The sequence below is a fragment of the Rutilus rutilus genome (genome assembly GCF_951802725.1).
Source record: "Rutilus rutilus genome assembly, chromosome: 4".
NCBI lineage: Eukaryota > Metazoa > Chordata > Actinopteri > Cypriniformes > Leuciscidae > Rutilus > Rutilus rutilus.
This window is the reverse complement of record NC_140212.1, coordinates 22,167,164-22,179,800: the sequence shown is the minus strand read 5'-3', so window position 1 is coordinate 22,179,800 and position 12,637 is coordinate 22,167,164. Positions and strand designations below refer to the sequence as shown.

At 37.4% G+C, this 12,637-nt stretch overlaps 1 protein-coding gene across 2 annotated transcripts in view; it reads left to right on the top strand.

Moving 5' to 3' along the window:
* The window catches only part of nup50 (nucleoporin 50), a 46,573-nt gene that overhangs the window by 17,190 nt on the left and 16,746 nt on the right, over nucleotides 1-12,637 (top strand). The window contains exons 1-4 of one of the 2 annotated variants that reach the window (XM_084406758.1): nucleotides 9,774-9,943; nucleotides 10,709-10,787; nucleotides 11,083-11,166; nucleotides 11,251-11,443. In XM_084406758.1, the coding sequence (XP_084262884.1) occupies nucleotides 10,719-10,787; nucleotides 11,083-11,166; nucleotides 11,251-11,443 (346 nt within the window). In that variant the 5' untranslated portion in view covers nucleotides 9,774-9,943; nucleotides 10,709-10,718. Of the gene's footprint in view, nucleotides 1-9,773; nucleotides 9,944-10,706; nucleotides 10,788-11,082; nucleotides 11,167-11,250; nucleotides 11,444-12,637 lie in introns of those variants that run through there. The other variant, XM_084406759.1, reaches the window with a different exon arrangement.

Sequence of the window (12,637 nt, the reverse complement as noted above, 5' to 3'; positions counted from 1 at the left end):
TCTTAGAGTAGCTTTATGGAATGTATGGTTTATGAGAAAAAGAAGACAGAATTACTGCTGTAACGGCTTTATTTGCAACAGGACATTTCTGCAAGATAACAAAAATATGCAATATAGCTGCCATTTACAGTATTACTGTATGTGAAAATACAAAATATACAAACAGAAAAGGTCATCTTCTAATCTGCCCGGTCTTCTGCATTTGTCCACATGTTCTCATCCACATCACACCTGATATCTTCCCTGGCAAGGTATCTTGGGAAGAATCTTTTACAGTAACATGCCTTATCCACCCCTGGCAGTGTTCAGCTGTGATGTCTTGGTATACAGCATCTTTTGCATACAGGAGGGACATTTGGTCCTGTGGACTATGGTCAAAAACCTTTCATCTCCAGGCTGAGAAAACTCCTCAATGGGGTTGAGGAAAGGGAAGTAAGGGGCAAGGAAAATGGTCATCATCCTCTGATGGGCGTCAAACCAGGCTGTGACTAGACGGGAATGGTGGAATGCCACATTGTCCCATATTTGCATAACTTCAATCAGCTGTTTCTCACTAGCAATGGAATGATGTGAAAATACAAAATATACGAACAGAAAAAGCAGAAGAATAAAAAAAATAAAAAGATCTTCTAATTATTTGCATAATTCAATCAGCTGTTTCTCAGTAAGAACAGAATAAAATACAGGGGATATATTTGTGTTTCAATTCACAATATAAGCAGCTGTTTACTTTGACTTTAGCATGTAAGGTTAGGTTTAGAACATGGTGTTATCTGTTCTGACATACAGTGTTACAGCATTGGTAAATTTGGCAGTAAAAATCCATTGTTTTGGTCTTGTTTGAGCTTGTGTGTAAAAGAAGTTCAAGCATTTTAAATTTGTGTTAATTGTATGCATTTTGTGTTAAAGCAACAAGAAATGTGTTAATAGTATAGCTTACACAGACGGATGTAGTGCTAACTGTGTTAAGAGTTTTGGAAAATTGTTAAATGTATTGAAAAATCTGTCATAGCAATCGTAAAAAACTGTAAATTCTTGGTTGGGAACTGTCCACATGTACAGTTCTGTTCACATTCATAAGCATTCCAGGTCATAAACCTTCCACCTTCACATTACATTTTGTCCAGGTTGACGCCTTTTGGCCAGATTGAATCCTGCCTCATCTATATGTATATGAATTCATGAGGGGCCTGGCTGGCCTCCAATTCCATAACTCTCAAAACAAAGTTTATGTAAATCATGTCATTACTGTATACTGTACTGTAACCTATTACTGTGTAGGTTACCTACTTGCAAAGTGCAAAGCTTATAGAACTGGACATTGAATTGAATATACAGTACACTATACCTGGACATATTGTCGTTGTAGCTCCTTGACTCTCACTGATATATTGTTTTTGAACTGATATCATTGCAGAAGCAGAGGTTTTTATAAACTTTCATATTGTGAAATATTAGTACAATTTGAAATAACTGATTTCTGTTTAAAAATATGTATGTCATGTAATAAATTGTGTAAAATGTAATTTATTCCTGTGATGAAAAGCTGAATTTTCAGCATCATTACTCCAGGAAGATGCATATGGACTCGAAAAGCTTGTTTCTTCATGACATTGTTCAAAAGCAACACATTTTGCTAGCAATCAAAATCACATTTTGCTAAAATCATGAAATTTACAAAAATGGTAAAAGTTAATGTAAATGGTAAATAAATAAATGCAGTCCATACTGTATCTAAGGTTTGGAATATTGTTTTTGCTATTGTGGGATGTTGTGTGTTAACATTTGTAAATACTACAAAAACAATCCATCATTTTGTTGGGAGGTATAGATTGTCTGTTAAGAAAATGTAAGCATTATGGAAACGTGTTCACTGACTGCATATTGTGTGAAAACGACAAGAAATGTGTGAATGGTATGGCCACAAAAGACCGATGCTGTGCTAATTGTGTTTAGAGTTTTGAAAATGTGAACACTGATTGGACAAACGCTTGTTAGCGACTGAAAAAAACTGTAATAACATTCTTGTCAATGTAAAGTACAAAAAAAAAAAAAAAAATTAAATATCTGACTTTTTAAAACTTCACAAACTGCATACGCTAAATATCCTGAGATTATATTAAGTAATGCTGAACTGCTGGAATTCCAGATCTGAGGTGGTTTGAGTTGCCAACGCAATTTATATGAACAAATTAAAACACGCTTCGTCAGCTGTAAATACTAAATTCGACTTGGCAGGCAGATGTATTTGAATGCATATCATCACAGTTTTTGACATTTATGGTTCATCTCTCCTTGCAGAGGCAGAAACAGAGAATCAAAACATCAGAACAGATCTGAATAAACATCTATGTGTTATGCTAACATTGCATATGCTATATATATATATATATATATATATATATACACACAAAAGAAATGTATTTGAAATATATTTTCAGAATATATTTTTGGAATATATGCAAATATTTGAAATTGGCCCAATAAATATATTTTAGTTAAATATATGTAAATTTAAAAAGTCAACATCTTCACAAACAAACAACACATTTTCAATTTATTTTTTAAATAGACCACTTCAGCCGTGGATGTGCGCATGGGAGAGAGCAGTGCTCTACTTAACCCACCCACATTTTTCCTACTGGTTGGGGATCGAACCAGCAACCCTTCGGTTACAAGCCCGAAGCCCTAACCAGTAGGCCACAGCTGCCCCTTAACTGACTTTATTGGCCTAAAAATAAATATACACACAGAATGCAGAGTTTTTTTCCCCATTTTTACAGAATTGAATACAGTTATTTAATAGTGTGTGTATGCAGTGTTAGACTTCACTTCACTGGACTTCACTAGACTTGCACTTCACTGTTGGAGTGTCACTGTTATACTTGCATCATAAATATTGTGCATATTTTCAATATTTAAATGACTTCAGGAAAGATGTCAATAAAACAACAATAAATCTAATAATTGCACTTAGTGTTAGGTACGTGCCACCTAATATGGCCTAATAGTCCTAGGAAAGCAACTATCTGTCATTTTACATTGCAGTAATTTAAATGTAAGTACAGTATTTATTATAGCTGTGTGTCATAATACAGTAGTGAAATATGGTATCCTACTGTTGTGTATAGGGGAAAAGGTAGAGGAATTACTATGATCAAAATACATTTTCGACCCTTCTTTAGCAAGCTAAACATTTTATGACCATATATTTTGTCATATATTTTACATTACATGTTATAAATGTAAATATATTTCACACTTGACATCATATATTTTTGTTATATTTCAGAATATATTTCAAAATGATAAATATAAGTGAACAACAATGCAAATATATTTCAATATATTTGGAATATATGCCACATATATTTTTGACACTTTAAAATATATTTCAAATTTATTTATTTTTTTCTGTATGGGAATATACAATTGTGTACTTTGAGTCCTGTTTAGTTTTAATATCCATCACAATCGCTTACAGATTTCACGTCTACAGGCAAGTGTTCTTGCTATTTTAATGTAATGGTTGTTTTGGATGACAACTTTCATTTAAATGATTAAAAAGATTGTACCGCAGTAGCTTTATGGTGCTGAAATATGGTTGAAGACATGCAGATAATGCCAGAGAGATGGTTCCATTAAGAGAAACCAATTAAATTTCCTCTTAATTTGTCCATTCACTCCTATAATTACAGCATGTTAACTAAATCTGCATAATTAGACTTTCACTGATCTGTGGTGCCTGATTGACATTTAAATATGTCATCTGAACAAATTAGCAATTAGAGACGCATACCGCAAAAAAGAAAAGATAATCAGCCCACGACTTCATTAAGACACTAGTGAGGAGAACCCAAGACCGCTTTGAGTCACATATAGGTAGAAAGTCAGATTTTTTCTAGTTAGAACACCTCTACAGACTGCCTGCTATTATTAAACTGTTTAAAAAAAAAAACTTAAAAGGGTCTAAGTGAGTGGATATTGGCTGCAATAAGCTGCAATATGGACTCAACCATATGCTAATAGTCAAAGGTCTATACATGAGCATATTGGAAGTTTATTCCCATCAGATTTACAAACATTTTCGTCTTTCTTTTGATGGAACCAGCAAAAGTGATCAAGAGTGTTCCACTGTTCTGCTACTTATATTTAACTCTTCATTCTTAAATACAAACATTCTATTTAGATTTTTTTTAATGGTTTGACAGTTGACAAGTGTCTTAAATGATTCTTTTTAGTAATTTTTATTAAACAATCTAAGTGCTGGAGCTCTAAAGAACAGGGGGTTTCGAACTTTTTGATGCCAAGGTCCCCCAAATATATGGATTCAGTTGCGAGGAATATAAAAGGCAGCTATTCATTTTCAGTAAAGGACCCATTGTGTGAGAAAAATACTGTGATGTGTGTTTTCCCTCAAAAATTAAATAATGGGCTTGTATATTGTTATTGTTCTAATAGCAAAGCAAATTATTGAAATATGTTCTTGTATTATGTTGACAGAATTTACACCATCTATTCCCAACACATTTTCAATTAAATTAAAGTGATTTTTTTCCCGTTTTCTTTTCTTCTCTCCAATAAATATGATTTACAGAGCATAGTGCCATTAAAGCTCCCAGAAAACAAACCAAAGTGTGACTATGATGAGGAGAAACTCCACTGACGGTTAACACAAACCATTCTTGAACATATTGTGAGTGTGACCACGCTACAAATAGTTTGGGTCACAAAAATATTAAATTATTTGTATATATATAATTTTTTATCTGCATATATTTCTATGTACATGTAGTATACAAACGTTTTAATTTAAATAATTTGAATGTATTATAATGAGTTTGCACTGAACAGTTCAGCTGTATTTTCTGAATTCTGGGTGGCAGTTGAGAGAGTTACCGTGGCGACTGAAGCACATCCTCAGATCAGACAACAAAGAGGACTGTTTAAGCAACCACTAACTCTTGTCTCTCTCTCTCATTTACTGCTAACTTAAGGTTAGTTAAAATCATAAAATTTCATATCAAACTGAAATTTTGATAACATCAAAGCTGCTGCTAAGTTTTTCACTGCTTACTGTCCTGCTTACTCCCCGGGACCTGGAACAGTTTGTACAATACAAGGAAAAAGATATATATAAGAAATATTTTATTGACAAAATTAAACAAATGGGGTTATGTCTTACTGTTATAAATAGGGTTGTCAATAAAATAAAATAATAGCAATAAAATGTTATATCATACATATGAAAGCAATGTCTTTAGTTTACATGTTTTGACAGCCCTAAAAACTGCTAACCATATTAGCAACTCAAGGACCCTATACAGTGGGGGTAAGAGGTTCTTGATAAGAAGAATGTACTAACTTGTTAATAAAACCCCTTGTCTGCTCATTTGCATCTGGGTCCTATCTCTTGCAGAACTGTGACAAAACGAATCGGCCAACACAGGACCCAGCAATGAGCATCCGTGTAGTTCCCCCCATAACTGCCCAAGAGAGACTGGCACTCCAGCGTGGATGTTATCGCTTCGCCAGCAGGGCCTGGATGTGCAGCCTTTTGCCCTGTTCTTCTGGACTATGGGTAAAGGCATTAAGTACGATGATGCGTCCCTCATGGTTGCTTTTAACCTCTGCCTGGATGACCCCTTGCCACAGTGGGAGATGAAGCAACTGGGAATTTTGGATTTTTGGAACTTCACCCACTATCTGCATCACCGCTAGGACTGGCAGATACTGACACCACCAGAGTCAGCTTGCAGTGACAAGATCTTTCTCTGACTCCAACTTTAAAGCGTAGACTGAGAAGGAGGAGGGCAGCCCAGACCACTGTCTCTGAGTCCACGGAGTCAGTTGCAGTCATAGTAAATGCAATCCCTGCAGAAGATTCCAAGTCCTTTCCAGTTGTCTCAGAGTCTGTCACGTCCATCCTAGTTACTCCCGAGTCTGTCAAGTCTAGTCACCCCAGGGCCATCCATGACAGTTCCAGCCATGCCAGATCCAGTCAAGTCTGCCGGGTGTCGGCTGAGACGTTCCTACAGTTTCTCAATCAGAGTCAATCAAGACCACTGCAGTCATCCCAGAGACTGGTGAATTTTCTGTAGTCATCCCTGAGTCTGTCAAGCCTGCCCCAGTACCTCCAGAGTCTGTTTGCAGTGACCAACTTGCTCTCCCACCTTCGAGTCAAGTCCTGAGCCAGTCGAGCCCGCTCCTGCCAGTCCTGAGCCAGTCGAGCCCGCTCCTGCCAGTCCTGAGCCAGTCGAGCCCGCTCCGCCAGTCCAGAGCCAGTCGAGCCCGCTCCGCCAGTCCAGAGCCAGTCGAGCCCGCTCCTGCCAGTCCAGAGCCAGTCGAGCCCGCTCCTGCCAGTCCTGAGCCAGTCGAGCCCGCTCCTGCCAGTCCATAGCCAGTCGAGCCCGTTCCTGCCAGTCCTGAGCCAGTCGAGCCCGCTCCTGCCAGTCCTGAGCCAGTCGAGCCCGCTCCGCCAGTCCAGAGCCAGTTGAGCCCGCTCCGCCAGTCCAGAGACAGTCGAGCCCGCTCCTGCCAGTCCTGAGCCAGTCGAGCACAAATTGTCATGCCCTCAGAAGCAGAGGTAAAGGAGGCCCCATGTTGGCAAGTAAAATACCCTTCTTTTAGAAGCCCCTAGCCCATTGGCCCAGGAGGGCCCAGGTTCAGAGATTCCCAAGTCATTGGTCCAGGAGGACCTAAGTTATGAGGTTCCTAAACCATTGGCCCAGGATGGTCTGAGCCAAGAGGCACCTTGCTTAGTGGTCAAGGAGGACCTCATTCAGATGGTCCAGACTCCAGCTGTCCCAGAGCCCGCTGCGGAGGAAGCTGTCCCAGAGCTTTTGCTCTTGTGCTTTATAATCTAGTTTGAGTTCTCTTTTGTTTTAGAATTTTATTTTTAGTTATTTTCTTCAGTTCTTATTTTTCCTGTCAAGTGGAAGTCTTGGTTTTCTTTTGCAAATCCAGTTTTTTATTTCTGGGATCTTATTTTTTTTTTTTTTTTTTTTTATGAATCGTCTGCCCTGCCCTACTGTCTGAACTGTGGTTCACGCTTCACTCTCTCTGCTGTCTCAAGTTTTCAGTCTTGTTAATAAAAAACCCTTGTCTGCTCATTTGCATCTGGATCCTATCTCTTGCAGAATTGTGACAAGAATACAAAAATAGGATGCAGGAGAAAAAAGTTTAACACTTACTTTACCAATAAAAACAAAAAGATCTAGTCATTTTTGTATCTAGTAAGTACATGGACAATAAAGTGAGATTAAATGCATAAAAAAAATGTTTTATTTAACATATTTAGTTATTGGGGGTTTGCATAGTATTCTGATTCTGAATTTCACTGATTTTATTCATTGTGAGGAATATTGATTTTTTTTTTGTTGTTGTTCAAGTGAGATGAGTAAATGCACGCTATGGACCATCAATTTTACTTGATGCACGCTCACATTTAGTCTAGAACTACAATAACCATCATGTTTACACACAACGCCTCTGCACTTCAATTTCTCTCAACATGGGCAAAAGAGAGCTGTCAGTCAATAAATGGGAAAACAAAGAAACTTGCGTTACTTGTTTGAAAAAGTAACTCAGATATTTTGTTGTACATTTTAAAAGTAATGCGTTACTTTACTAGTTACTTGAAAAAGTAATCGGATTACGTAACTCAAATTACTTGTAATGAGTTACCCCCAACACTGCTAACTTACTCTAGTACTCAACTGAAATACGGTATTGTATTGCTTGAACAATCAAAAAATATATATATATTCAAAAAGGATTATTCAATTTGATGGAATTTTACTATTAATTAAATTGCGTAAACCTTAAAAAAGGCTTAAAATTGTTGCTTTGGATGAAAGCACCTGACAAATGAATAAACCTAAATGTGTTTGGCTACAATGACAGAACCTGTCAAGACATTCAAAGTTTCGTCAGTGCTTCACAATATAAAGTCAACCTTGAGTCAAAGGGTTTGTTAACACTATAAACATTCCTGTAGCTCAAAGCATGTCACAATACCAAGGTCACAGGCTCAATTCCAAGGAAATGCAAGAACTGATAAAATGATTACCTTGAATGCAAGGTAATTTACTTTCATAAAAGTGTCTGCCAAAGACATAAATGTAGGCTAAATTTGACAAACGCCTGAAAGGCCTTCTACGTTGTTTAATGAATTTTTCACTTTTAGTCATTTGAAATGATTGTAAACATGGCACAGTCAGTCTCGTATTATGGCTACAGTCACCTCGGCTTTATCCCATCCATCTGGTGAGGGCTCTCCTGTGGCCACCAGGACCTCTGGCATAGTCCATATCCTGCTTTCTGAAACACCTGCTTCTGAGTTGGCACAGAAGTGTGGGATCCTGAGAGATTGGAACACAGCCATCTGTTTCTCCATGCCACTGTGACCAGAAGTGCCTGTAATCTGCCTACAGAAGGAAACAAGGCTGAATAATATCCACACACACACACACACACACACACACACACACACACACACACACACACACACGCACACACACGCAGGTTGACCCATGCTGTAGCACTACAAAGCCATCTCACACATAGATCAACTGTAGATGTTTGCTCAAGATAAACATCATCATGTAGAAAGTAGAAAGAATACCCAAATGCTCATATCCAGCAGTAGAAACCTCTCCATAGCCAGACTGACTATTAAAATGAGTTTACTTGTAAAGACTAAATCGTGTGAGAATGAAATACATTGAGAATTTGCTTATAAAATAATGCTTTAGGGGAAATAAATTGAGTTTTATAACAGCAATAAGGTTGTGCTACTGTGAATAATGTATGCTATCCCTTACAGCACCTTTGAATATTTACATAATTTATTTCTTAAATATAACGTTGAAACAAAATAATTGACGCTATATTACAGTTTTTTTCAACTGCTTACACACAAAATCCTTACTTGTCACACAATTTCTGAAACCTGACACTCGAACACCAGAACCACACACCAAATCTGCAAACCCATACACTAATTCTCGGCCTTCGACTCAGTTTTCAATTTCATAAAACACTTTTTGCAAACCACAACACACAGGTCTCTATGTAACACACACAAATCTAACAGGACGTATCTTGATTTTATTTTTTCAAACACAACCTATCAAAATGCCACAGTAATTCATCAGTGCCTCACATGAACTCCTCACATGTGCAAACACTCACTGCTTTACTTAACACCAACCAATCATGGCTTTAGAATAGGCCTATAAATAGGCCAAAGGTCAAGTTATATGTTTTTCAGACTGTGTAATACTGTATTCACAACCACAAATGCTTACAGTAAAAAACAACAACAAAAAACATATACATTATATATATATATATATATATATATATATATATATATATATATATATATATATATATATAGCCCTTTATATATAGTTTGGTTTCAATCTTGCTTTCCTGTTTGCCATGAATTTTTCAACATCTCTCTGCCAATTACTTTTAATCTTGAGATGTGTTTGTGATATTTTGAATGCAGTGCTTCATTTTAGAGATGTGAGGCATTTTGCATTTTGTGTGTGCAATTCTTGGATTTGAGTGTAAAGTTTTGAAAAAAAGAGGCAGAGGTTTGAAAATGTGTTAAAGCAGTTAAAAAAAAAAAAACTGTAAGCGAATTTAAATTTTATTTTATCTTCAGCACTCCAGACATGCCGCATTCATTGAGAGACTTCATTTCCCACAGACTCCTGCGGCCGTTACTGCTCTTCGCACATGCGCAGTGTGAGATTCTCTTTGCACATGCGCAGAACACTTCTCTGTGTGCACATGCGGAGTGTGAATGCGTTTGTAAGATGGCGGTGTGAGCGCGCGGCCTGCTTCTGTATGCGCGAGATTGAGATTCCCGCGGTCATCATTCAAGCACAAGCAGTCGAAAAACTGTGTGTGTGGCGCGAACTTGTGTGAGGTATGTATATAACTTTATTAAATAGTGGTTTGTTTCACACTGATCCATGATACGTCGTATTGTCTTTATTTAAGAGCCGGCCCGTCATTAGCACGTTTAAACCATCGTATTCACACAAACGCACCATATAAACAGATAATATCGCTGCTAATATAGTATAATGCGATTTGAGTCCGAAATTAATCGATTAAAATCATGTTTGAGCTATTTAATATTCATCTGCCGGTAGTTGCTCAATCTGTCACGTCATTCAAATGAAATGCGCTTCAAAGTCGTAATTAATGACTCATGTTGCTAAAATCTTTCAGATTTTAAAAGAATTTGAAAGAATTTCAGCATTATTTCATTTGTTTAGATATTATGTGATTTTGAATGTGGTCTCTTCTTTAGTGAGTCAAATGTGATGGTTTGGTTGACCGATACAATTTACCTAAATAGGACTCCTTCCTGGTCATGAACCCGAGACCTCAACCGAACCTCGACCTCAACTGATCCACACCGTAGACCTAAACTAACCCTACACGTATTGTGTACTTAAGATCAGAGGACTAAACCAGGTGTCTACTAGGATCAGTTGATTTTTGATCCAAAATCTCCTACTGGTGTAACTTGCGTCACAAGCTTCCTTTACTTTGTAATCTAATCTGGCATTTTTCCATTTAGTTCCAGTTCTAAAGGAAATTCCAATAATCCCAACTCTGTTTCGTTTGATTTGTCTCTATCGTGTTTCCTGAGTAAACGTCTGCCATGCATTTTATTTGACAGCTGAGCTGTGATGGCCAAGAGGATTGCAGAGAAAGAGTTGACGGACAGGAACTGGGACCAGGAAGATGAAGGAGAGGAGGTGTGCAACCTTTCAGTATCTACACACTTTCACTATGAAACATCTTTACATTCCCAGTGGAAATGCTTTTATCCATAGTGTCTAAAAAGACACTTAACCACACTAGCCTATTTCCGCTCTGTATCCATTTCTGCAAATCCCACAACTACTCAGATTTAATTTTACTTGTACATCCTTATGAGAGATGATTTTATTTCAGATTCAAGCATGCCAAAAAAAAACCCCGGTGTTTAAGCGGTTAAGTGCTTAAGCCAAGAATAATTGAACGTTTGAATATATTGTTTTGTGTCTTCAGGCAGGAATGTTTTCAGTTGCAACTGAAGATGTGATGAAGAATCGCTCCATCAAGAAAGCCAAGCGTCGTAACGTCGGCTTAGAGGTAACACTCCTCCTGTGTCCCGGCAGGCATCCGGTCATGTGTTTTGAGGGTGATTTATAGATGAGTTTTGTTGTTTTGTAACAGGGAGAGAGTGGAGGGGCCTTCAAAGCTTTTAAGGGCTTCTCTCTGACATCGGCCGCAGGGACAGCGTCATTCTCTGGCTTTGGTAATGGCGCTGGTTTCAAACCTATGTCCAGCCTGACCAATGGCAGTGTGGCATCAGTGGCTCCATCTTTTGCCAGTTTTAACGTTCCCTCGTTTGCTAAAACTAACAGTGGTAAGTGTTTTTATTCTTTTTTTTTTCATTCATGAAAAAAAGTTAATTGTAGATGTAATCTAAACAATGATTAAGGTTTATATATAAATCTTATACAAGTTGTTTAGATGTGTAAATAAAATAAAATATACAAGAAATTAAATATAAAATTAAAAGAGGTTTTTTTTAATGTATTGTGCTGCATTTTAATGGGGTAACTATCTATGATAGATACGACAGAACAAGATAGGCTTTTAATAATCTTTTACTGCGCAAACTGCTTATGTGTGCATAATGTCAATTCATGTCCTCTCACACCAGTGTTGTGATCTAACAGACACCCGGTAGTGATTACCACATCATTTAGGGTGTTCACACTGCAAGCCTTAGTGCTCAATTCCGATTCATTGCTCAGATCTGATTTTTGTATACCTGTTCACATTGTTGTTTTAAACATGGCCAATATCAGATTCCAGTGCGAACAGATCATGGTACTGAACTGACCCTCATGCGCAAAAGAATGGTAAAAAGACGTCACACAGAAGGCTGCCATATGGAAGAAAACACATAGGACATTCAATTATTGTGTGATCTGCCGCAGAATCCAGGGAATTAATGCACATGCAATATTAAAAACAAAGACGAGAATGCGAAAAGAGAGTTTTAAAATATTTATGATACGAGCCCCTCGTATCTTTTATGAGGCGTCGCTTTAATACTTTTGCTCTGACGCATCACTGTCCTTCACTGACTACCTTTCGCAACTGTCTTGATAACTGCAGGTATGCAAAATCTCAATATGACTGTTCAGATTGAGGTCGCATTATGTAACTGCACTCTGAACGTAGCCTTAGAAACATCAATAAACTCCATCAAGAGACATTTTATGCAAATCCACAATATAAAGATCTTTATAAACCAATCAAGTATAATAATGGGAATATTGAATTTCGGAGAGAGTTTTCCCATGCTGACTGTCGTAACCGAAGTATGACTGACAGCCGCAGAGGAGAGAGTGTTTCAGTGAAACCTAAATTTAACGATGTAAATATTCATCTGTCCTTTGATACAGATGTCTCCATTTCCAATTCGCGAGATCTCCATTTTCACTTCATCAAAATTTTACTGGCCCCACCACAAAGAAAGTTATAAAATAGTTATTGTTTTTGACCCATGTAACCTTGTATAGTAATAAGGTTATGACACCAAAATGTT